The following is a 26,701-nucleotide window of genomic DNA, read 5'->3' as shown; positions in this document are numbered from 1 at the left end:
TGGAGTTTCAGAATGTAGGCTTGCATCAGAATTGCCCGGGCTGCTTGTTATTCAAGTCCCATCACCGGCCATCTAAGTGCTCAGGTGCGCTCTCTCAGTATCTTTGCCATGAATGAGTCAGACTCTGCATGTGAAACACTTGGCAGGTTGTCCTGGGACACCCTGCTCCTGACCTCAGATGGACACCTGCTGAGCGCTGGCCTCTGTTTCAGAGCCGACATCTCTCTCGGTCCTCAGGCTCCAGTCACTTGAATTTAGGGCCAGCCCAGGAGGCTAGTGGTCATTCTGGAAAACACACCTCAGGGGTGATGAGGATGACAAGGGCAGGCAGAAGTGGTGAGGGTATGCAGCCTCTGTCTATGGAGCAGGGAAAGCCTGGAAAGAGTTGTGGCACTGGAGAGAGCCGGGTGTGCCGGAACGATGCTCACCCTGCATCTCCAGCTTGGCCGCCGCCTCCTTCAAGTGCTCAGGAGTCCTCGGGAACCGGTGCAGTGGGCTCCTGCCTAGATCTCACTCTCCTCAAAGATCTCCTCCATGGTGTGCACCAGGGTGAAGTCACCCTCGCTGCTCTCCGACAGGCTGCTGCCGCGGGGCCAGGCTGCGTGGCCTTGACGAGGCGGGGTGCCTGCCACCCCTAGGCTCTCCCTGGTCGAGTGCAGGAGCCGCCCACCACCAGGCGAGGGCCGCGCCTTCTGCAGCGACCCAGAGTTGGTCCCTTTCGAGAGCTTCTTGGGACATTTCCCCAGGAATCGGAAGTTCTTCCCCAGGACCCAGGCTCTGCAGCCCGAGTGGTGGGCTAGCAAGAAGCGGGCCCACTGCTTTCGCAGCTCGGCCTTCACCTGCCAGGTGAGAAGAGAGCAAGGTTACTGCCCGGGAATCATTGAATCCTGCATCCACTCAGCAAATGCGTGTTGAGTGGCTACTCAGGACCACCCTTCGGAAACTTGCATTCTCACTAGGGGAGAGGAAGAGAGAAGCAAACAGACACATTTGAGCAGACCAGAGGGTGGTAACACCTGAGGCTGTTAAGCAGGACCACGGGAGGAGGCAACAAAAATATGAGACACAGTGTTTAGAAAAGGACTGTGTCAAGGTGGCATTTGACACCTGCTTGATGAATTAAGGGTCCCTGCGTGAAGACATAGAAAAGGCAGCAGTGAGCAACAGACAAGGTTTTGCTGTCAAGCAGCTTACATTCTAGTGGAAGGTGGCAGAGATCAATATTTAAACCTGGGGTTGGGAGAGGGGAGGGTGAAAGGGAGCTGGAAATCCCACCGGCTCCTAAGTCAGGAGCAAACTGCTCCAGCCTGGGCCCTTCCCGCTTGCAAGCCTCTTTCCAAGTGAGCAGAGAGCTGACTGGGGCTCTGCGCCATAATAAATGTAACCATTGTTACGAGGCAGGGGACCTTTACCACACACACCCCAGGGTAACACCGCAAGGCAGGGACTGTTGCTACTCCCATTTACAGACTGAGGTTCCAAGAGCCGTGGTGACCTAACACAGAGCTCCTAAGCGGGTGAGTCTTCACGGCTTGATGCGAATTTTTGGACTCTAGACCTGCAGCTGGTTCCCTCTATCACACTTTGATCCTCCTGGCTGGCATAGCTCCAGCAGGACCATGGTTGGGTTCTGTAAAGAAAACGCACCCCAACCCCTTGTCCCCGGAGTCTCAGCTGCCTCTTCTCTCCACTGGACACTCGAGGTGCCCGTTTGTCCCAACACATGCTGGTCACTGCATGTCTCCCCATGCCACTGTCATATAAACTGAACCCTCCAGGGGGCAGCAGGATGCCAGCCCCAGCCTTGCAGGAAGCTAGAAGTCAGCACAGAAAGCTTACCTCTCCGTTAGCGAAGCAATACTGCGAGGCCACCAGTAGCCCCTGGAATGAAAGGAAGAGGTGGTGTGAAGCTCTGCTCGGTAGAAGATGTGTCTGAGGGTCACTTGGAATGTCCGCAGGCCAGCCCTAGTCTCAGCAGCTTCTACAAGAGGCAGGCAGCTACTTGCTTGTGCTAACTAGAGTTAGTCTAGTTAGTATGTACTGGTGACATTAACTCGGATTTCCATGGGGTCTCTTCTTACTTTGACACCCACCGCCCATATCAGCCAAGGCATTTGCTTAGGTGGTCATAGGTCAGTGATGTGTGTGTGTGTTAGTCGCTCAGTCATGTCCGACTTTTTGCAGCCCCATGGACTGTAGCCTGCCAGGCTCTTCTGTCCATGGGAGTCTCCAGGCAAGAATACTGGAGTGGGTTGTCATTCCCTTCTCCAGAGGATCTTCCTGACCCAGGGATCAAACCCAGGTCTCCTGCAATGCAGGCAGATTCTTTACCATCTGAGTCACCAGGAGAAGCCCAACATCATTTATCCAGTTAAACAAATACTGAAAAAGGCAAATGTCCCATTTCTACTTGTCCATAGTGGGCAATTAAACTATTTTTGTTTTTGCCTGACTTGCATCCTTTCCTGACCCTTCCCCAGTCCCTGGGCTTCTGGCAGGGCTGTCAATCATGTGGTCCTCATGTTCTGTGAAAGCTATCATCACCATAAGCTGCTCAAATGGTCATGTGACCCTAGCAGGGCCAATCACAGTTCTTTTCACTAACAAAGAAGGCTTCATCTCTTCCCCACATTGGCCAACTTCAGAGTCAAAGTCAGTCTGGAGACACTCAAGGGCATCTCTCCCAGCCACACAGAGTGAGCCCATCTGAGTAGGCCAACATAGAGAAAAGTTGAGGCTGGAGATTGTCAAGAGATGGGTTTCGGTGATACTGCTATGGCTTTCCCTGAGACACGAGGGTCTCTGGGACTTAGACTGTGTGTCTGATACAGTGGAGCTCCATATGTGTGCAGGACCCAAGGGCTTGAGTGTTTATGGGAAGAACATCATAAAATGCCAGGACTCACAAGGAAAGGACACATTTCCAAACAGAGAGTGAAGGTCATGGCGTAGGCTGACTCCTCCATCCCTCTTGATAACATTTCCCTCATCTACTGTTGCTAGGGTGGGAGGTTTGGTGCTGGGAACAGAGCTGGAATTGAAAAGGAATTATAAAATGTTGTTCTGGGGGGGTAGATTTTTATGCTCGTCCTCAGGGAAGCCAGAGATCGCCATGCGGGCTGACATGACATCAGTCACGTGTTTGGATTCTGCCCAGGGGCTGGGAATTTTCCTTCTCCTGGGCACCTTTAATCCATGGCTACAGAATGTCTCTGCTCTAGGGCTCCTAAAGGGGGCACAGTGCAACCAGTTTACCATTCTCACACACTCGGTCTCCTTGGAGGGTCAGAGCTGCTCCGTGCAGTTGGCAGGGCAGGTGTTATTTGCCTCTGGGTCTAGGATATTAGAACAGGGTGCTGGAACTCTCGTGAATCAGTTGGCTAAAATAGGATTCCACATCACAAGTGTGTCTTTCACTTCTTTGCATTCCTGAATCATGGATGGAGGAACATCCTGGAGTCTGGTTAATTCTTGTTCTAGATGAAGCAGGTGTGAAGGGCTCGGCCCCCGAGCAGATGGCTCTCACCCCATATGTCACCACCACATGGCAGTCTCTCCACAGATCCCTTGAGAGCAGAGGGAGGCTGATGAAATCCTCTAAGCAATAAGACCTTGGGAGAGCAAAGGCTCCCCCACCAAAGCAGTTCAGTTCAGTCGCTCAGTTGTGTCCGACTCTTTGTGACCCCATGAATCGCAGCATGCCAGGCCTCCCTGTCCATCACCAACTCCCGGAGTCCACCCAAACCCATGTCCATTGAGTTGGTGATGCCATTCAACCATCTCATCCTCTGTCGTCCCCTTCTCCTCCTGCCCTCAATCTTTCCCAGCATCAGGGTCTTTTCCAGCTCTTCCCATCAGGTGGCCAAAGTATTGGAGTTTCAGCTTCAACATCCGTCCTTCCAATGAACACCCAGGACTTATCTCCTTTAGGATGGACTGGTTGGATCTCCTTGCAGTCCAGGGGACTCCCAAGAGTCTTCTCCAACTCCACAGTTCAAAAGCATCAATTCTTCGGTGCTCAGCTTTCTTTATAGTCCAACTCTCACATCCATACATGACCACTGGAAGAACCATAGCCTTGACTAGACAGACCTTTGTTGACAAAGTAATGTCTCTGCTTTTGAATATGGTGTCTAGGTTGGTCATAACTTTCTTTCCAAGGAGTAAGCATCTTTTAATTTCATGGCTGCAGTCACCATCTGCAGTGATTTTGGAGCCCCAAAAAAGAAAGTCTGTCACTGTTTCCGCCGTTTCCCCATCTATTTGCTATGATGATGGGACCAGAGGCCATGATCTAGTTTTCTGAATGCCAAAGCAGTAAGGGAAGGAAACTGTTGGATCCAGTGCTGATTCCTGTGGCGGAGCCACTAAGACACAGCCCCCTGATTATGCGCCTGCTCACCTGAGCTCCCACCTCTGCCCAGTGGCCTGGAGGGAAGAGCACAGGGGTATTCAGGAGGGCAGCCTCTGCCCCGGCACGAGGCTCTCAGTGTGCTTTTGGCTCTTTCTGGAGAGCCCATCTGATTCCTCACCCTCCTCGGCAGTGCTCCGGGGGAGCGGGGCTGTAGGACCAAGTGAGCAGTGCAGTAGCTGATCTCCAGAGACCCCCCCAAGGTTTTCTCCCCTTCCTTTATGTGACTCCAGACATCAAGAGGTGGATCTTATCTTCCCTCCCCTCGAGGCTGGGATGATCTTGTGACTCCTCCTATGAGCACAATGTGGTGGGAACTGACATTCTGGGAATTCTGACCCTCCCTCTTAGAACACTTGCTCTGGGGATGTTCTGGGAGTCCAGCTGCCATGCTTCGAGGCACACAAGATACATGGAGAAGCCATGTGGAGGAGGATGGAGGCTCTCTGATCCATATCCTCAGCGGAGCTCCCACATAGCCGTCCATGGCAACATCCAGCGTGTGAATGAGCCGTCTTGGATGTTCCAGACCAATCCAGCCTTCAGATGTTTGCAGCCTCATTCAAAGATGACATGTATCAAGAGGATCACTCTGACCCCAGCTCACAGAATCATTCAGGATAATAACATAGTTACTGCTTCAAGCTACTTCTTTGGGGGCTAGTTTGTTACACAATAATGGGTGACCCAAACATGCTTCCAGTCACCAGAGAGTTTGATAGGCTAGGATTCTTTCTCAGAAATCTGACCCATGAGACTCCACATGAATGTCTGATCTTCAGCTGGCTTTGGGTATGTGAGATCAGCTGATCGAGGGGTCGCTTGACGGATCAAGCTCTCTAAGGAAGAAAGGGCACCAGATACTTCTGACAGAACAGCTGTAGGCTTTTTTGTTGTCATTTCTCATTCGGGATTACTTTTTAAAGAAGATTAAGACCAAGCAACATAGGAAATCCAAATGACTAAACTATATAGCCTTTGAAATCCCCCCAAAAGATTGAAATAAACATGGTTTCAAAATGAAAAAAATTATTAGTGTGTGCTCTCTGTTCAAAACTACGTGCAGTTCAGCTCTAACAGAAGGAAAAAAGGGCCATTGTCCAGTGACCCCTACCACCCCTCAGGCTTGGTCTCCCTGGCCTCTGGTGAGTGTGCAGTGGTCAGGGGCATTTTCTTCACTCTGCCCACAGAATCTCAGTACCTGACAGTGTCTGCTGGTGGTGGCTACAGGACTGTGATATAGGGACTTCCCTGGTGGTCCAGTGGCTAAGACCCCATGCTCCCAATGCAGGGAATCCAGGTTCGATCCTGGTTAGGGGACTAGGTCCCACATGCAGCCACTAGAGTTCATAAGGCACAACTAGAAGATTCTGCCTGCCTCAACTAAGACAAGGTGCAGCCAAATACATAAATAAAAATAAATATTAAAAAAGAGACTCTGCTATAGGTAACTTGGGTCTGACCTTCACAGAGCACCTGAGAAGCCCTACTGCATAGTGGTTACAAGCAAGGCTTAATCTCTGAATGCAAATCTCATCTCTGTTACTTGTTAGCATATGCAAAAGTTCCTCTGAGCCATGGATTTCTCAACTATTAAAACGATAGAATAGTCACTCCCTCACAGTGAGAATGTGAGGATTCAATGACATTTATTTTGACCCAAACAAAACCACTTCTGGTGGCATCTCTGCCAATGCAGGAGATGCAAGAGACGTGGGTTTGATCCCTGGGTCAGGAAGATCCCCTGGAGAAGGAAATGGCAGTCCACTCCAGTATTCTTGCCTGGGGAATCCCATGGACAGAGGAGCCTGGTGGGCTGCAGTCCATGGGGTTGCAAAGAGTCAGACGTGACTGAGCACAGCACAGAAAATCACTTCAGCCGGCCTCAGCCATCTGGGTCTGCAAAGCTTAGGCTCTAGATGAGTGGGGAAGTCATCTAGAAAGTTCAGCCCAGGAATCCCATGAAAGAGACGTGAGACAGACCTGCTATGTCCTACCTGGATTCCTGCCCCCCAGAATCATGAGAAATAATAAAGATGACTGTCATTTTAATGCGCTAAGTAATGGATGACAGTTTAAGCGATGGATGAGCAAAACGCCTAGGTACCTCAGCCACAGCTGGCATCTTGTTTCTAGATTCAGCTCCCACACAACTGTCAAGGTTCAAGAGCCTCCTGGTCTCTACTCACTGTTCATTTTGCACAAGCTCTGCGGAGAACCCAGCGAAAATAGGCACTTAATAAAAGACTCCATGCTGACACTCGCAGAGAAAATGATCGTGAGTCACGCCAACTATTACAGAGCGGGAAGCAAACCACTTTCCCTTTTGTAGTCACCAAGTCATGCTGGCAAGATCAAAGCAACATTTCCCTCGCCACACCCTCCTAATTTAAAAGGCCCTAGCTGATCAATCCTGCCATTACTTTTTTCCACCTGCAGGCTCTCGAAATTCTGAGTCTGTATGGATCAAAGGCATTAGGCTTCCTACAAAGGCAAGAAGTCCTTGTTCAGACATCTACTTACATGGAAGGAGCTCAGAGTCAATTGAATGAAGAGTCGTATAAGTCTTGGAAATCCTTCAACTTGATCATCAGTGATGAAAGAGAAGAGAATCTCATGAACGCCCAATAAAGGGATGAGGACCAGTGTGGACTTGGCCAATCTGCAAATAATAACCGAACAGGTGTCATGAAAGCCACCCTGGGAACAGGCAACATTTTCTCCTCTTCTGTGTACTGATTGTGCTTAGTCGTTCAGTCGTGTCTCTTTGTGACCCCATGGACTGCAGCCCGCCAAGCTCCTCTGTCCACAGGGACTCTCCAGGCAAGAATACTGGAGTGGGGTTGCCATGCCCTCCTCCAGAGGGTCTTCCCAACCCAGGGATTGAACCCAGGTCTCTCGCATTGTAGGTGGATTCTTTACCATACAAGCTACCAGGGAAGCCCAAGAATACTAGAGTGGGTAGCCTTTGCCTTCTCCAGAGGGAATTTCTCAACCCAGGAATTGAACTGGGGTCTCCTGCACTGCAGGGGGATTCTCTACCAGCTGAGCTACCAGGGAAGCCCTTTAGGGTAGCTCTAATCGTATTGATAAATAGTTGGTTTTTCTGTTTGTCTCCTTGGGTACATACACATTGAATGCCCTAAGAGCCAGTATGGTCTTGTTCACAGATGCATCCCCACACTTGACTCATGGAAGATGCTCAAAAACCATGAATTAGATGGATGAATGGATCCCCCCATACAGATTATGATATACCTACAGATCTTAACGTTGTGTTTGATGGATATATTTACATGTACATGAGTGTCCCCCTGGGACATTACACAACAAGTTTCCTATTACCTGGCCACCAAGTGTCTCTACTTCTTTCTCTAGTCAGGACTTCAACGTCAATGCCTTACAGAGCCAGAGAAGGGAAAGAAAATGACTTGCCCAGGGTCACACAGCCACTAAGCGGTACCTCCCAGCCCGGAAGCAGGGCTTCTGACCTCACACTCAGGCCTTGCACACTACAAGCAGGATTTCATCATCTGTCCCCATGCTGCTCCCAACCCGACAGCGAGGGCAGCAGGAAATGAGATACTGATCCTTCTCATAAAAAGCACCGTGTGGACACCGCTGTTGTATACACTCTACACAAAAAAGACAAACATTCCTTTGTACCACCCACATGCAAATACACAGCTGGGACCCAGACATTCCGTACCGCATACCGGTGGTTCCCAAATGGGCTATGAGAATTCCTACAAAGCTTTGGGGGGGGGGGGAAATATATATATATTATATATATATATATATATATTATTATTATATATATATTATATATTATATATATTATATATATATTATATATATATTATATATATATTATTATATATATATAATATATATATATTATTGGTTGGCTCTCAATACAGCTTCATGGGCCCCATGTCAACCCCCTGAATCAAAATCTCTGGAGGCTGGGTCCAGGGAATGAGGATTTGTAAAGGACTCCCCATGGGATATCAAGCAGCCACATTTGGAAACAACTTCTCTTCACTGTTGAGCAGCTTAATTTCAAACTAACTACATGAGCAAAGGTGACTCACATTTAGGGCATAAACAAAGCTACTGTCTGATACACATTTGGGGAAAAAAGAGCTTAAATGTAATGATTTTTTTTTTGCCCAAGTCACTTGTCTTAAAGGGCCAGACTAGAAGTTTCCTTTCTCCTCACTGAATAAAAACCCATGGAGTTAAAGATGTGGAGGGACTTCCCTGGCAGTCCAGTGGTTAAGACTCTGCACTTCCACTGCAGGGGTTCAGTCCCTGGTCAGGGAACTAAGATTCCACATGCTGCATCTTGAAGTCAAAAAAAAAAAAAAAAAGGTGTGGGAACAGAGAGGGTCAGCAGCCCCCATGTGCAGTATCTTCAGGGAGGCTTAATTTTATCCAAGAGAAAGCATCTACTATGAATCTTGTGTTTGAATGTTTTCAGTGAAATGAAAACCCTCACCTTTGCACCCTAAAAGGACCTACAGCCAATAAGAGTTGAGCAGGAGTCACCGAGGAGGGGGACACCCCCCACCCCCAGCACGTGGGCTGAGCGTCCCAGGACAGAGCCCTGGGACTGAGGCGTGGAGAATCTGAGATGCAGCCACCGGTTAGGTGATCCTCCTGGGCCGAGCGCACGCCTACTAGAGCTCCCACACCCACCTGCACACGCTCACTCAGCTGAGCCACATTAAGGTGTTCCCATGCAGAGACTATATCAAGAGTTTTGGGTTTTGCTTGTTTGTTTCTCTAATTTCCAGGAGTGTCTTAAATCAGAGGTGGCAAATTGGCATCCATGGGTTATATTTGACCTGCTGACAGCTTTTGCTTATGCTAGGTAGTGATCTTTGCTATTGGAGCCGCCCTTAAATAATGAGATTTCAAGCAAAGAGGTCCAGATGTTCAGCTTCTTTTGAAAAGTGGGGAGATCTGGCCAGGTTGGGCCCCAGTTCCTTGTTGCCAATCGGCATCTACAGCCGTTAGAGGGAACACGTTTCTCCAACCCAAAGAGACTGTTTGGCCCTTGCAAGTATGTGAGTCTTTGACCCTTGCTCTGAGTTACTTAAAAAATATTTATTTATTTATAAAAATATTAAAATATGTATGTATTGATTTATGGGTTATTTTTTAAAAAAGATTTATTTAGCTGTATTGAGTCTTCGTTGTGGCACATGGGATCTAGCTCCCAGACCAGGGATCAAACCCATAGCTCCCTGCATGAGGAGCTCAGAGTCTTAGTCCCTGGACTACCATGGCAGTCCCTATTTTGAATTTTAATAACACATACTTTCATGCATGTCTTATCATCAACTTATTCTCAGGGCCATGCTATGACATTATGTTTTTTAAATAAACTGTTCATCTTGCAACACTTTTAGATCTACAGAAAAGTAGCAAAGATCACACAGAGAATTCCCACATACCCTTTCCTTCCCCTAATGTTTAAATCTTACAGACCCATGGGACCTTTGGCAGCACTAAGAAACCAGTGTTGGCACGTGGCCAATAACTATCCTCCAGACTCTACCCAGATTTTCACCAGCTTTTCCAATAACGTTCTTTACACATTCCAGAATCCAGTCCAAGGTCCCCACACTTAGCATGGAAGAATTGTTAAGGAATGATCATCTTCTAATGACTTTTTGGGTCATTTTAGTAACTGCTATCTCTCTGTGCATATTTCAAAGGAATTTCCCATTCCTCATATGATTCTGAGTTCTCTTTGGACAAAAGACTATTTACATCTCTGTTTGGATGAAAATCCATAAGTACCTGTAGCAGCTCCTCTTCTGAACTGTGTTTATGCCCCGTTTTCATCTACAGTCGTTTGTTTATTTTAACGGTTTCGTTTACTGCAGTCAGTTAGCTCTTCAACTGGAGAAGGAAATGGCAACCCACTCCAGTATTCTTGCCTGGAGAATTCCGTGGATGGAGGAGCCTGATGGGCTGCTGTCCATGGAGTCCCACAGAGTTGGACACAACTGAAGTGACTTAGCATGCATGCATGCATTGCAGAAGGAAATGGAAACCCACTCCAGTACTCTTGCTTGGAGAATCCCAGGGACAGAGGAGCCTGGTGGGCTGCTGTCTTTGGGGTCGCACAGAGTCAAACACGACTGAAGCGACTTAGCAGCAGCAGCAACTCTTCAACAAATATTTATTGGGCATCTGTTCTGGACATGTGAGTAAGTACAGAGAGTAGGAGGAGGAGCTGGGGCCAAAGGCAGTGGGACTCGAAGACAGTACCTGGGGCTGGGGTTTGAATCCCAGCACTGCCAATTACTAGCGATGTGGCCCTGGGCAAATTATTTAACCTCTCTACCTGTAAAAATAAGGATTATACTACTACTATCATATGCAATGTTAAAATAATAATACAAATATTATTATTAATAATAATTCCTAACATTGCCATTTTAAGGACTAACTAACATGGGGCCAACCCTCAGACTAAACCATACCTGATATGTGAAGCATAATCAATAACATTTAGTTGTCACTATTTTTAAAGAAGCCATCTCTCCCTCAGGTTGCTCACAGTCTCAGTGACTTGGATCAATTTGTCTTCCATTTGTGACATTTTTCTGAAAGTCCTTTATAAGTTCACTAACAAATGGTTCTGGGCTTCCCTGGTGGTCCTGTGGTTAAGAATTTGCCTTGCAATGCAAGAGACACCAGTTTGATCACCCGTCCAGGAAGATGCCACATGCGGCAGGGCAACTAAGGGCATCACAACTATTGAGCTGCAACTGCTGGAGCCCATGCTCCACAACAAGAGAAGCCAGTGCAATGAGAAGCCCATGCACCATAACTAGAGGGTAATCCTCGCTCTCCACAACTAAAGAAATCTGCAGGCACAGCAACGAAGACCCATCACAACCAAAGACAGATAAATATATTTTTTTAAGTTATGTACTTTAAAAAATAAAATAAAAATAAATTTTTAAAAAGACATGATTCTCCTTTATAAGTTCATTAAGAATCCTGCCCCACGCATCACACAGAAAGTTAAGATCATTTATCTAGGAGGAGCGTGTCACCTCTGTGCCGTGAACCACAAGGAACAGAGAACTCCCTCCAAGCTGAGGGTCTGCTGGGGTCTGTCCACAATCCAGGGACACTGCTCTCTCTCCAGGTCTGCCTCAGTTGTCCTTTGCCAGACCATGCAGCTGGGCTGGTTACAGTTTACTGCTTGAATGATGGAAGCCGGGGAATGAGGGATAGGATTACAGAAGGTTCTGGAGTCCTAGCAACTTGCCTCTTTGGCGAGTCTCAAGTGTGTCTAATTTAAACTTTCCTAAAATATACTCCTGGAGGGGGTCCAACTCTTGAGAACTACATTCTGAAAGTTCTCGAAAACCTGGGAGAGTTGGAAGCCGGACTGTTCCTACCAGAGTTTGGACAAAATGCATTGGCTTCATCACCCCCTTCTCCTCATCCTTGCAGGGGCCCCAGTAGAGGGGAACGTGGAAGAGGAGGACCTTCCAACATGGGGGAGGGCAGTATGAGCTGAGTGTGCTCATGACCCCTTGGGGTGACGGGAAGCAGCCCTCCCAGCAGTTAGAAATGAGGGAGTTAGCACTGCTCAGACAGAAAGATGGGCAAAGGCACAATTCCCTGGACCAGGTGGTAAAATATGGTGGCCCAAGAGACAGATCCCTGGGGACTCCCCTCGTAGTCCAGTGGTTAAGAATCTGCCTTGCCATGCAGGGGCTGTGGGTTTGACCCCTGGTTAGGGAACCAAGACTCTGCATGTCACAGGGCAACTAAGCTCAAGCACAACTATGGAGCCTGCATGCTCGAGAGCCCACAAGACACACCTGGAGAGTCCTCGTGCTGCAATGGAAGATCCCATATGATGTGTCAAAGATTCGTGTGCCACAACTAAGACCCACTGCAAATAGATAAAAATAAGTAAATGTTTTTTTAAAAAAAGAAAAGAGAAGTTTGAGAGCCATTGTCTTGGATAACTCTAGAGAAGAGCTTGGAAAAGAGGACGTCAGGCTGCTTAGAAACATACTTTTCATGGTACAGCAAGAAAATTCCATGCATCTGGTCCCATGGTCTGTGTATTCTGACTGTGTATCAGAATCTTCTAGGAACTCTCCTGCAAATGGGCGGGGAACACTGGTGGTCCAGTGGTTGCAATCTAGAACCTGTGTTCACAACAAGAGAAGCCCCCCACGCAACTAGCGAAAACCTGTACACTACAACAAAGACCCAGCAAAAGAACCCCCCACCCAAAAGAAGTCCATGTGGTGGGGCTCCATGCCTCGATACTGAATCTAATACCCAGTGGAGGGGTTCATGAGTCAGGGCTTTGGGGCTGGCTATCTGGTGATGCTTAACATAGCCAGGATGGAAAGCTATCATGGGGGCCACTGAGGGTCTGCAGCTCAGGGATGACCCAGTGGTCCATGGTGGACTTTGGCAGGGTTTAGGCACTCTGTCTGTGTGAAAGGTGGTGCCTTGACACTTGTCTGCCCCTGTTTCTGCCTCTTGGGAGTGCTGTCCTCTGATGGGTTTTCATGGTGACTGGGTTTCCCCGGTGCCTGGTTAGTGAGAGGATTCCCCAGTGAATGGACCCAGGCAGGGTAGGGGGGAGAAGCCCTGCTCTTGGCCTTGGATCTCCACCCTCAGAGAGGGGTGAGACTCTTAGCCTTGGGAAAAGGGCCAGAGAGGCTGTCAGCCACTTGGAGGCTTGGCCAGAGGTGCCCAGAAAGACACATAGCTCTGTGTGGTCCAAGCCAGCCCAAATACCCCCCGGCAATGGGGGTTTGCATAATATCTGAGTCAACAACTGTATATATTTGCCTGGTCCTGAACTGTATGTGTTTATGCTTCTGAAACTCCCAAGGGTAAGGGGTTCAGCTGATAGGATTTGGGGTCTGGAAACCCCAGGCAAATACTATTCATTGCGTCTAATTAGGACCTCCTTGAACCCTCATCACAAGTTGAGGATGGGTCTGGGGTGACTCTCCCAGGTGACACACCAAAAAGCAGACCTGGGGAGGCCAAGCGACTTGCCCAAGGTCAATCCAGGGTGAAGGTCAGCGTCGGCCCTCCTGATTCATCCTACACCCACATCCCCAGCCTTGGCGCGCTGGAATGTGTGCTCCTCACAGATGGGGGCCCCATCCTACTTTCCTTTTAGTTGAAGAACAGTGACGGCACAGCATAGACCCTCACTGAACGTCTGTCGGAAAAATGAAAAGCGACTTTCCCAGCACACCTGGCTCAGGGTGGCTTCTGGCCTTAGAGAGGGAGAAGTCCAGCTATATAACCACTCTCACGCACATCTCTGCCCCTGGTCTGCCACGTGGACTAAAACCTCTTAGGTTTTGAGCAAAACTTTGGGTTAAAACACTGCATCCCCAAGAAGCACACACATGCTATAGAAAGTAGAATAACGGGGAAAAGAGGAGGGGAGGGGGACCTTTGTCTCGCATTCATTCAGCATTTGATTGACAGCAACGCAGAGGTAAGTAATCACCCACGATCTGACACTGTGAGATGGGACTGTGGTCGCCATGGAAACAGAACAAGGGATGCAGCAAAAGTAAGTCCCAGAGAAAGCATGACTGTGTTAAAAATGTACTTCTTTGGGCTCCAAAAGTTTGTGATCTTATTACTTGAGGTCTTGCTGCTGCTGCTGCTAAGTCGCTTCAGTCATGTCCGTCTCTGTGCGACCCCAGAGACGGCAGCCCACCAGGCTCCCCCGTCCCTGAGATTCTCCAGGCAAGAACACTGGAGTGGGTTACCATTTCCTTCTCCAATGCATGAAAGTGAAAAGTGAAAGTGAGGTCGCTCAGTCATGTCCGACTCCTAGCGACCCCATGGACTGCAGCCTACCAGGCTCCTCCGTCCATGGGATTTTCCAGGCAAGAGTACTGGAGTGGGTTGCCATTGCCTTCTCCAGCTCAAGGTCTTAAAAATACCCAAATACTCTCTTCTGAGTTGTTGTTGTTCAGCTGCTACGCCATAACCGACCCTTCTGTGACCCCATGGACTGTAGCCCCCCAGGCTTCTCTGTCCATGGGATTCTCCAGGCACAGATACCGGGGTGGGCTCCCATCTCCTTCTCCAGGGGCTTCTGAGTTACGCTGTCTTTTATTCTGTTACCTCAAACAAGGCAACTGTCCAGCTCCCCTTCATGTGATTCTTTCCTGTCCCTGTAAACCACCCACTCTTAGGGGCATTTTTCACCGTTTCCTCCTGGGAATGTGTTTGCCCTTGATTACTCACCACTGACTTCATTTTCATGGGACCAGAAGGTCCTCGATCTTTAGCAAAAGCCTTACATGACACCCTAACACTTTTCTGAGGGGCTCTCACAGACACCATCATCTCAGGAGAGAAACATACGAATGCCATTTTCCCCCTTCCTGGGACATTAGCCAGAATAGCCAGAAGGGGTCAAAATAAACTTTGACTGTTCAGTACTGACCTCAGGCCACTCACCTGTATTTATAATCTCTGAAGCACATTTGATGAGCTTTGAGCTTAGAAATGAGAAGCTTGAGAATTTTCAGGAAGATGAAGAAATTGACCTTGAAATAAAAAGCAGATATAAATAAGTGATCGACTCTATGTGGCTATGAATATCAAGGTCACCCTAGACCCGGCCATCAGATCCTTGTCCATGGAAATGGAATGGGGCAGTTAATAGGGTAGTCACCTCTCCCCCAAAGGCCAGCTCAACTGAGAGCCTGGAGAGGATTCTAAAGAGTCACTTATCCTTCTGGTTCTGGGAGACCCACTGCAATAGCCATCTGAGAAAGGCAAACAGACATGTACATTACTATTTTTAATTAAAATTATTGAGGGACTTTCCTGGTGGTCCAGTGGTTAAGAATCCACCTTGCAATGCATGGGACACAGGTTCGATCCCTGGTCAGGAAAATAAGACCCCCACATGCCACAAGACATTGCCAAAAAAATTTAAAAATAAAAATAAGTAAAATAGAAAAGGCTTTAAAATGCCTCTATGCAATGGAGAAAGAGCCCATAGAGATGGTGGTCAGGTTACAGTTAATGTAATGAAGTCTCTATAGACATTGAGCCAACACAATACTGATGTCCTTGTCTCAAACCACAGATTGAAACACAAGCTGAAGAATCCAACATGTACCTGTTATTACTTGTCTTATTGGCCTGGGGAAAATCGATACTCAAAGCTAAGAGGACAGGGTTTCAGGCAAGAGGCTATGTATCCAAGCTGCAAGCCAACAGGGAGAAGGGAAATTCCCAGCCAAGGAATATTTAGTAACAGAACACTTAGAGGCAAACTAAGTGTAACCAAGTACTTTATCCCCTTTAATGGGATATCTGTTTTTCATCACAAAGAGAAAACGTTGTGTCCTTGGCTTAGTGGCTTGTTGAACTTAGGCATTTTTCTGTAAGCCTAACAGGGAAAGGCACGTATTTCAGGGAATTAATTTCAACCAGGACTGTCTCGTAGGAAATGAAGGTTTGTGATGAGCGTGTTGATTCATTGTCCTTTGCACCTTCCAGAGACCAGACAAGAGAAAATGGGCATCGACCACTGACACGGAATGAAATACCAGCCTAGTGGACCACAGAACCTCCATCCATCCAGGTACCCCAGGACTCAGGGCTCAGCAGTCACAGTGGGATGGGGTGGTTTCTCATCTGTACACCATCTGGAAAGGGGCTGAAGGGGGACATTTTTTTTAACAAGATTTTTTTTTTTTTTTTGGCTGCACTGGGTCTCCATTGCTGTGTGCAGGCTTTCCCAAGTCACAGTGAGTGGGGGCTACTTTGTGTTGTGGTGCGCAGGCTTCTCATTGTGGTGGCTTCCCTCCCTCGGCGCACAGGCCCCAGGGCACGCGGGCTCAGTAGTTGCAGCTCCCAGGCTCTAGAGTGCAGGCTTCCACAGTGACGGCACGCGGGCTCCGTTGCTCCGCGGCATGTGGACTCATCCCAGATCGGGGGTTGAACCTGTGTCCCCTGCATTCGTGGGCGCATTCTTATCCACTCTGCCACCAGGGTCCTGAAGGAGGACATTTTTGAAGAACCAAGCCAACTCCTGTTGGATTCTGTGACCAGACATGGGACACTTACGATCCCAAACATATTCAATTCAGTTCAGTTCAGTTGCTTAGTCGTGTCCGACTCTTTGCAACCCCATGGACTGCAGCACACCAGGCTTCCCTGTCCATTACCAACTCCCAGAGCTTACTCAAACTCATGTCCATCAAGTCAGTGATGCGATCCAACCATCTCATCCTCTGTCATCCCCTTCTCCTCCTGCCTTCAATCTTTCCCAGCATCAGAGTCTTTTCCAGTGAGTCAGTTCTTCACATCAGGTGGCCAAAGTATTGGAGTTTCAGCTTCAGCATCAATCCTTCCAATGAATATTCAGGACTGATTTCCTTTAGGATTGACTGGTTTGATCTCCTTGCTGTCCAGGGGACTCTCAAAAGTCTTCTCCAACTCCACAGTTCAAAAGCATCAATTCTTCAGTGCTCAGCCTTCTTTGTGGTCCAACTCTCATATCCATACATGACTACTGGAAAAACCATAGCTTTGACTAGATGGACCTTTGTTGGTAAAGGTCCTAGATGGACCTGATGTCGCTGCTTTTTAATATGCTGTCTGGGTTGGCCATAGCTTTTCTTTCAAGGAGCAAGCATCTTTTAATTTCAGGACTGCAGTCACCATCTGCAGTGATTTTTGGAGTCCAGGAAAATAAAGCCTCTCACAGAATACATACAGTCAAATGTACTGTTCTTGATGACATTTCTTTGGCACCACCCAGCTGCCATGCTCAGATCTGGGTCTGCAGGTTGGCAGGGGTGGTTGTAGCAAGGTGGGGGCTCAGAGTTTGCTGTCATGTAACCCAAAACTCATCTGCCTCCCCGCCACCCTGTCAGCCCCCTCAACCCCCTCTTGCTCCTGCTGCATGGACTAAAATGCCTACATTAGAACTACTCCTTTGGGTTAAAACACTGCATTCCTAAGAGTCCTGCTTAAGGAAGGGCACACCAAAGGTGAAGGGTGGCTGGAGGGGGATTTCTCTTTATCTGCTCACTCGTTCATCTTTACAACAAGGAAGGATTCAATAAATACCTATGATCTGGCTTGCTCTCATCACGAGAAGGAGAAGATAGGATACAGCAAAGGAAAACAACCCACATGCTGCAACCACTGAAGCCCAAGCACCTAGATCCTGAGCCAAGAAGAGCCACCGCAATGAGAAGCCTGCACACCGCAACAAAGAGTAGCCCCACTCACTGCAACTAGAAAGCCCATGCTCAGCAATGAAGTGCAGCCAAAAATAATAAGTAAATATGTATGTTTTAAAGAAATAAAGGCCCTTCCTCTGCAAGGTCTCAGAGTAGCGTCACCAACTGACTCTAACCCTCAGCACAGTTTTGGGTTAATAGTGATTGATTGTATTTTTTCCCCCCTCTAAAAGAAGCTTCCTTAGTCTCCCCTCTCTCCTGCTAATAGTGTTGAAATCCAGGCCCATAGCTTTGCTGTCCCTGGACTTGTCCATGATTGAAGACCCTGCGGCCCCAGGGTTTGTCCACATCGAAGACAGTTGATAGGGGGTCACCGAGCTGACTACGGGTTTCCTTACATAGTCTGAAAACCCAGAGAGAGAGAGGCTTAGAGTGTGAGCCTGGATTTAGGTCCTGAACCAAAACAAGAAGTTTCTTTCTCGTGGGAGAGGGGATTATATGGCACACTTACTTCTGCCATGACACAACACCCAAGAGGAGTTTCTTACTTGTTTCTTCTTGTTCAACAGATCGAAATCACGGCTCAGCATCTTCATCTCGAGGGATCTGGCCCAGGTTCTTTCTGAGCCAGAGGATTTGATGGGAGGCAGGGAAGGGGGTGGGGTCCTCCACAGCTGCTGAGCTCAGAGAGGGAAAAGGGTGGGTGGGGTGGTCCTCACCATTACGCAGAGCAGCATGGGTCCTCGGATGATCCACCAGATATTCTTGTTCCTGTTGGTTCCCCAGCACCTAAGGCAAAGAGTGGGCTGTAGAAGACTTACAGCTGAGACAGTAAAGACCCAGAGCTCCCTGGAAGAACGCTCACTTGGTGTGGGGAGGGAGGGCTCAAACCCCTTCTTATTAGGTTGACACTGTCGACTTTTTTTTTTTTTTCGTGAACCAGGAAAGTGGTCTTCATGCTAACAGCTTGCAGTGTATCCTTCTACATATTTTTCCATGTTCACACAAACATAAACTCTTTATTATATGGGCACACCTCATTTTCCTATGCTTCTCTTTGTTGCACTTTGCAGATACTGTGTTTTTTACAAATCGAAGGATTATGGCAAGCTTGCATCGGGCAAGTCTATTGGCGCCATTTTTTCCAACAGCATTTGCTCACTTCATGTGTGTCTCTGCGTCACATTCTGGTAATTTTCACAATATTTCAAGCTTTTTCATTGTTGTTACACTTGTTATGGTGATCTGTGATCAGTGGCCTTTGATGTCACCATGGTCATTGTTTTGGGGTGCTGTGAACTGTGCCCATATAAAACGCTGAACTTAATAAATGTGTGTTTCTGACTGCTCCACCAACTGCCCGTTCTCCCATCTCTCTCCCTCTCCTCAGGCCTTACTATTCCCCAAGACACAAACAGTGAAATGTAATCCTACAAAAGGCCTCTAAGTGTTCAAGTGAAAGAAAGAGACATATCTCTCACTTGAAGTCAGATGTTAAAAATGATTAAGCTTAGTGAGGAAGGCATGTCACAAGCTGAGACTGGCTGAAAGCTAGGCTTCTTGCCCCAAACAGAGAAGCTGTGAACACAAAGGAAAAGTTCTTGAAGGAAATTAGAAGTGCTACTCCAGTGAACACACAAATGATAAGAAAGCAAAACACCTTTCTGGCTGATATGGAGACAGTTGGAGTCTGGAGAGAAAATCAAACCAGCCACAACATTCCTTTAAGCCGAAGCCTGGTCCAAGCAAGGTCCTAACCCTCTTCAATTCTGTGAAGGCTAAGAGAGCTGAGGAAGTTGCAGAAAAAAACAGTGTGAAATTAGCTGACATGGGTTAATGAGCTTTAGGAAAGAAACCTTCTCTATGAGATGAAAGTGCAAGGGGAAGCAGCAAGTGCTCGGGGCAGAAGCTTCAGTGAGTTGTCTGGAAGATCTAGCTAAGACCACAAATGAAGGTGGCTACGTTGAACAACAGATTTTCAAGGTAGGCTAAGCAATCTTCTATTGGAAGAAGATTCCATCCAGGACTTTCATAACTAGAGAGGAGAAGTCAGTGCCTGGTTTCAAAGCTTCAAGGGACAGGCTGACTCTCTAGTTAGGGGGCTAATGCAACTGGTGACTTTAAGTTGAAACCAGTGCTCATTTATATTCCAAAAATCCTAACGTGTACTAGAGCTACCCTGCCTGTGATCTATACATGGAACATCAAAGCAAGGATGACAGCACATCCATTTACAATGTGGGTTACTGAAAATTTTAAACTCACTGTTGGAAACTACTCAGAAAAAAAAAAATCCTTTCAAAAAATTTTCTGCTCATTAACAATCCACCTGGTCACACAAGAGCACTATATGAGAGTATTTGATCTTAGTTCCAGGACCAGGGATCAAGCCTGCATACCCTGCATTGCTAGGTTGATTCTTAACCACTGAACCAGCAGGGAAGTCCCTGTTTTGTTTTTAACTTCTGAATTTCTTATTGTGTGACTCCTCTCTTCAATCTCATTTGAGACATAAGAATCAGGGACACACTTTTCTTGTGCTTATGTTCCTATCTTCACACATACCATTTTTCAGTCTTCACCCAAGAGCTCCGATGAAGATGTGCAACGGGATTAATGTTTTCATGCCTACTAGCATAATGTCCGTTCTGCAGTCCATAGATCAAGGAGTAACAGATGAATTACTACAAATCTTTGATTCTTTTATCTATCAGTTCAGTTTAGTTCAGTCACTCAGTCGTGTCCGACTCTTTGCGACCCCATGAAGCGCAGCAAGCCAGGCCTCCCTGTCCATCACCAACTCCCGGAGTTCACTCAGACTCATGTCCATCGTATCAGTGATGCCATCCAGCCATCTCATCCTCTGTCGTCCCCTTCTCCTCCTGCCCCTAATCCCTCCCAGCATCAGAGATTTTTCCAATGAGTCAACTCTTCACATGAGGTGGCCAGAATACTGGAGTTTCAGCTTTAGCATCATTCCTTCCAAAGAACACCTAGGGCTGATCTCCTTCAGAATGGACTGGTTGGATCTCCTTGCAGTCCAAGGGACTCTCAAGGGTCTTCTCCAACACCACAGTTCAAAAGCATCAATTCTTCGGCGCTCAGCTTTCTTCACAGTCCAACTCTCACATCCATACATGACCACAGGAAAAACCATAGCCTTGACTAGACAGACTTTTGTTGGCAAAGTAATGTCTCTGCTTTTCAACGTGCTATCTAGGATGGTCATAACTTTTCTTCCTAGGAGTAAGCGTCTTTTAATTTCATGGCTGCAGTCACCATCTGCGTGATTTTGGAGCCCCCCAAAATAAAGTCTGACACTGTTTCCACTGTTTCCCCATCTATTTCCCATGAAGTGATGGGACCAGATGCCATGATCTTCGTTTTCTGAATGTTGAGCTTTAAGCCAACTTTTTCACTCTCCTCTTTCACTTTCATCAAGAGGCTTTTTAGTTCCACTTCACTTTCTGCCATAAGGGTGGTGTCATCTGCATATCTGAGGTTATTGATATTTCTCCCAGCAATCTTGATTCCACCTAGTGCTTCATCCAGCCCAACATTTCTCATGATGTACTCTGCATATAAGTTAAATAAGCAGGGTGACAATATACAGCCTTAACGTACTCCTTTTCCTATTTGGAACCAGTCTGTTGTTCCATATTCAGTTCTAACTGTTGCTTCCTGACCTGCATATAGGTTTCTCAAGAGGCAGGTCAGGTGGTCTGGTATTCCCATCTCTTTCAGAATTTTCCACAGTTTATCGTGATCCACACAGTCAAAGGCTTTGGCATAGTCAATAAAGCAGAAATAGATGTCTTTCTGGAACTCTCTTGCTTTTTCGATGATCCAGTGGATGTTGGCAATTTGATCTCTGGTTCCTCTGCCTTTTCTAAAACCAACTTGAACATCTGGAAGTTCACAGTTCATGTATTGCTGAAGCCTGGCTTGGAAAATTTTGAGCATTACTTTACTAGCGTGTGAGATGAGTGCAATTGTGTGATAGTTTGAGCATTCTTTGGCATTGCCTTTCTTTGGGATTGGAATGAAAATTGACCTTTTCCAGTCCTGTGGCCACTTCTGAGTTTTCCAAATTTGCTGGCATATTGAGTGCAGCACTTTCACAGCATCATCTTTTAGGATTTGAAATAGCTCAACTGGAATTCCATCACCTCCACTAGCTTTGTTCATAGTGATGCTTTCTAAGGCCCACTTGACTTCAAATTCCAGGATATCCTGCTCTAGGTGAGTGATCACACCATCGTGATTATCTTGGTCATGAAGATCTTTTTTGTATAGTTCTTCTGTGTATTCTTGCCACCTCTTCTTAATATCTTCTGCTTCTGTTAGGTCCATACCATTTCTGTCCTTTATCAAGCCCATCTTTGCATGAAATATTCCCTTGGTATCTCTAATTTTCTTGAAGAGATCTCTAGTCTTTCCCATTCTGTTGTTTTCCTCTATTTCTTTGCATTGATCGCTGAGGAAGGCTTTCTTATCTCTTCTTGCTATTCTTTGGAACTCTGCATTCAGATGCTTATATCTTTCCTCTTCTCCTTTGCTTTTCACTTCTCTTCTTTTCACAGCTATCTGTAAGGCCTCCTCAGACAGCCATTTTGCTTTTTTGCATTTCTTTTCCATGGAGATGGTCTTGATCCCTGTCTCCTGTACAATGTCACGAACCTCCGTCCATAATTCATCAGGCACTCTATCTATCAGATCTAGTCCCCTAAATCTATTTGTCACTTCCACTGTATAATCATGAGGGATTTGATTTAGGTCATACCTGAATGGTCTAGCGGTTTTTCCTATTTTCTTCAATTTAAGTCTGAATTTGGCAATAAGGAGTTCATGATCTGAGCCACAGTCAGCTCCTGGTCTTGTTTTTGCTGACTGTATAGAGCTTCTCCATCTTTGGCTGCAAAGAATATCATCAATCTGATTTCTTAAATATATTCTAGATCGCCCAAATGGAAGGGAGTAAATATACTCTTTGGGAAAATGATTTATTTCCTTATATTGGGGCCTGTCTTGGAATGCGGCTTCTCAGGTAGCTCAGTGGTAAAGAACCTGCATGCCAATGCAGGAGATCCAGGAGATGTGGGTTCAATCGCTGGACTAGGAAGATCCCCTGGGAAGGAAATGGTAACCTGCTCCAGTCTTCTTGCCTGTGAAATCCCATGGACAGAGGGAGTCTGGTGGGCTGCAGTCCATGTGGTCACCAAGAGTTGGACATGGCTGAGCACACCACATAGTACATCTCGGAATAACTAGCTCATGGAAGTTCAAAAAAAGGTGAGCTACCTACCCGGTATTCTCCAGCTGAGCACGGGCAATGCTCCAGGGCACAACGAAGAGCACCGGGAAGGCTGGGAGAAAACATGGACATGGAGTCAAGGGCTGGTTGGCCACACTTGCCTACTGCCCACCCCACCCTGATGGGCCAAGTACACCTGGTTAAAATTATAAAAAACCAGACATCATAGAAATGTGGACTGTGAGAGCTGGAGAGACCTACAGATGGCACAGAGCCATCCATTTGTTGGGAAACCTGGGGGCAGAGAGGAGAAAAAATTTGCCACCTGTCACAAAGTAGCTTAGAGTAAATCCAAAGATGTTAATCAAGCCTCCTGAATCCCAGGCCAGAGTTAGTCCCTCTGATTATTGCAACCTCAACTTCCCCAAGAATCTATGGCAGCAAGAGCTCCAGATCTCATCCTGGAGATTTGGTTGGCCCATGGACTGAATGTTTGTGTCCCCCAAATGCATACGTTGAAGCCCTAAACCCCAGTGTGATGGCATTTGAAGAAGGGACCTTTGGAGGTAATTAGGTTTAGATGGCATGTGTGTAGGAGCTGGTCATCATGATGGGATTACTGTCCTTATCAGAAGAGACCAGAGAGCTTGCTTCCTCTCTCTCTCTCTACACTGATATGAGGCTACAGCTAGAAGGCAGCTGTCTGCAAGCCAAGAAGAGGAACTTCATCAGAACTCAACCATCCTGGTGCCACAGTCTCACACTTCTCAGCCTCCAGAATCTTGAGAAATAAACATCTGCATTTTAAGCCACACAGTCTGTGGCATTTGTTATGGCAGCCCTAGTAGATAACACAGTTGGGGACAGGTTAGGAGGAAGGTCATCTGATCCTACCAGAAACCTTCCCAATTTTTGAATGTGTGTATTGGGTCTACAGCACCTATATCTACATAAATGTACACGCAGGTGCATGCACACATGTGTACACACACGTGCATATGCGCGCACGCACACACACACACACACACACGCACACTACCTCTCTCTTCAGAGTCTCTTGTCATTGACAAATTATCTATCCCAGAAACCTCCCTCCAACTCCAACCAAAAGCTCTACTGGGCTCCCATGTTCAGACAGATCCCGGTTCAGGTCACTCACCCCAACCCACCAGCAGGTATCTGGGCCACAGCCGCCTTTCTGAAAACACTATGGGCTCCAGCAGCGTGTGAAGGTAAAGGCCTTCGACGAGCAGCCACGAGTAATTGGCGCCCACAAAGTAGTGCAAGAGGACCTGGGCTGAGCGGCAGGAGGCAGAAATCTGGAAAGGACAGAGTACCTGGGGGTGAGTCCAGGTTCCTCAGCATCTGGACCACAGCGGAGGGGAGCAGGGCCTCCCCACACAAGTCCCTGCCTCTGAACTCCCCTCTCTCTCAGACACAATAGTTTTTTAGACACAGTGTTATTGCACACTTAATAGACTACAGCACAGTGTACATACACCACGGTCAGTGTTCTTGTTATATGCACTCTCTGCTATGCTTAGTCGCTCAGTCATATCCGACTCTTTGCAACCCATTCTCGGGATGTTGGCTTAAAAAAAAAAATCATGTGATGTATCTCTTACTGGAAAGACTGACACCCCTTTCTCTCTGTCATCCACTCCCCAGCCTCACCTTCCTGCTCTCTGATTCCCAGGACTGATCCACCAGGTAGAGCCCAGGGATGGGGAAGCACATACCTCCGACACGTAGGACAGCCACTCTTTCTCACTGTTGGGCTTCTTGGAGTAAGATTTGTAGAAGATGACGTCTTTCACCAGCACAGCCAGGGCTCTCAGGATGAAAGAGGCAAATAAGTTCATGTGGATGTAGTTACGTGTGCAGTGGAGTTTTCTGGGCAGGGAGAAAACCAAGGGTCTTCCCTCAGAAAAGAATGGCTCAGACCAACAGGCGTGTACCTGAAACCTGTGTATGCGCCACCAAAGGGCACAGGTTGCAGAGTGTAGGCTGCAGAGCTGGATGGATGGCGTAAAGGATCTTACCTCTCTCTGCCTCATTTTCCTCATCTGTAAGACGAGGAGAATAACAGGTACCATTTGATAACATGCCAGGCCACGCTCCAAGCTATTTGCATGTGGACGTATTTAAGGGCATCCTTACTCCTTGCAACCACTTACATCACAGTCCCAGAGAAGTAAGTGCCAGAGGTGAGATTTAGATTCAGATACTCTGAGGTCCATATATGGCTCTCCAAGTCTCTACTCCCTCTAAGAACATGAGCACTCGCCGCAAAGGCTACATGAGGATTCAACCAGTTAATGGGTGAAAAGTGCTCACACAGCACCTGGCACTTAATAAGTACCCAGAAAATGTCAACTCTCATGACCTCCCTCACCTACCTGAAGCCTCCAGCGCCAGTCGACGTAAAACTGCACCCTTGGTCTCTCTAGGCAAAAGGGCCCCTTTCCATCGCTGTGTTCTCAGAGCCCCGCCTATGCCCCCGTGCGGCACATGCCCTGTCCTGCCTCCCTCTAGAGCTATTATTACTTTTTCAGTTTCCAAAAAGATTTGAGCAGGTCTGGGTTTCATGATTCATGCATTCTTCTCCCTAGGCTGGGCAGGGACTGGGTCTTGCTCTCCTCAGAGCCAGAGACAAAAATGAAGACATGGTCGACCCAGGGGCTGCTCAAGTTACTTCTTCTGGGGCTGGGCAGTTATCTTCTCCTGGCCTTGTTCTGAGACTTTGGGAACGTGAGTGGAGGTGGTCACCGACGGCAGTGGGCACAGGCTGCAGAATTCTCTCCTGTTATTCGGCGATTGCTCTCCCACTGGGGCAGGTGGTCATGACCCCGCTCTCTGCTCCAGGAGCTAAAGAACATCATGGGGTTGAGGGAGCAGGTGGGGCCTGACCTGGACCTGGCAGAGCCCAGGTGGGAGTGGCTCTGGAACCAGCATCCAGGGTCCCCATCCAGGTCTCCGCATCTGTGTTGAATGCTCACTCTACCACGTTACACTCCATTAGGTTCTTGAATTGACCAAGACCAGGAGACAGCCCTGGAGGGCTCCTTAATGGGTCTGTAAGTATCTCACTTGAGTGACTTCTAAAATTCCTTAGTAAAATACACTCGTTTTGGATTCTGAAAAACACTACAATGAAGGAATGAAAGTGCTCAGCCTCTGGACCACCTGCTTATGATCTTGGCTCCATGACTCACCAGCTGTGTGACTGTGGGCAAGTCACTTCATCTCCCTGTGTTTCAGTTAACCCACTCATAAAATGGGGGTGATAATAAGGCTAATCTCCAAGGATTAGAATTCATCTTAATTCTGATTAGAAAGAGACTTAAATGACTTAATGCATGTAACATGCTTTAGAACAGGGCCCAGCATCCTCAAATGGTTAATGGCTAATTGGAGTCCGAGGGTCCTGGGTTAAAACCCCAGCTCTCCCACTCACTAATATGCTTTGGGGAAGTTTCTTAATCTTGTCCATAAAAATAGTGCATCCAGTGGAGCTATGGTGAGAATGGGCTGTGGCAGGCATGGGTATGTAGAGCAGGAGTTTAGAGCAGGGACCAGGAGTTTGGGCAGAGCTCATCTAATCCAAAGAGACAAAGGCAGAGTTGGGAGCCCCAGATTCCAGTCCTAGCTGTGCTTTGCAACCCAGGGTGGCTCAGTACCTCTCCTTGGACCTCCCAGATCCCTTCCCTTTGCCTACAAAAATGGGATGGGTGGACTGGAGACTGTCACAGATCCCCTCCAGCTCTGATGAGCCATGGAGTCACCCAG

The 26,701-nt window shown here is 47.5% G+C and overlaps 1 protein-coding gene across 1 annotated transcript in view; it reads right to left on the bottom strand.

Moving 5' to 3' along the window:
- Window positions 1–490: 490 nt before the first annotated feature.
- Window positions 491–26,701, bottom strand: part of GLP2R (glucagon like peptide 2 receptor) — a 41,707-nt gene continuing 15,496 nt past the window's right edge. Inside the window, exons 6-13 of the mRNA XM_068977454.1 lie at window positions 24,652–24,805; window positions 24,072–24,231; window positions 22,964–23,024; window positions 18,378–18,447; window positions 14,912–15,000; window positions 6,935–7,073; window positions 1,840–1,881; window positions 491–839 (exon numbers count right to left, since the gene is read on the bottom strand). Of these exons, the coding sequence (XP_068833555.1) occupies window positions 504–839; window positions 1,840–1,881; window positions 6,935–7,073; window positions 14,912–15,000; window positions 18,378–18,447; window positions 22,964–23,024; window positions 24,072–24,231; window positions 24,652–24,805 (1,051 nt within the window). The 3' untranslated portion in view covers window positions 491–503. The remainder of the gene's footprint in view (window positions 840–1,839; window positions 1,882–6,934; window positions 7,074–14,911; window positions 15,001–18,377; window positions 18,448–22,963; window positions 23,025–24,071; window positions 24,232–24,651; window positions 24,806–26,701) is intronic.

This window comes from Capricornis sumatraensis, chromosome 8 (assembly GCF_032405125.1).
Source record: "Capricornis sumatraensis isolate serow.1 chromosome 8, serow.2, whole genome shotgun sequence".
Lineage (NCBI taxonomy): Eukaryota > Metazoa > Chordata > Mammalia > Artiodactyla > Bovidae > Capricornis > Capricornis sumatraensis.
This window is presented reverse-complemented; position numbering and strand designations above follow the sequence as displayed.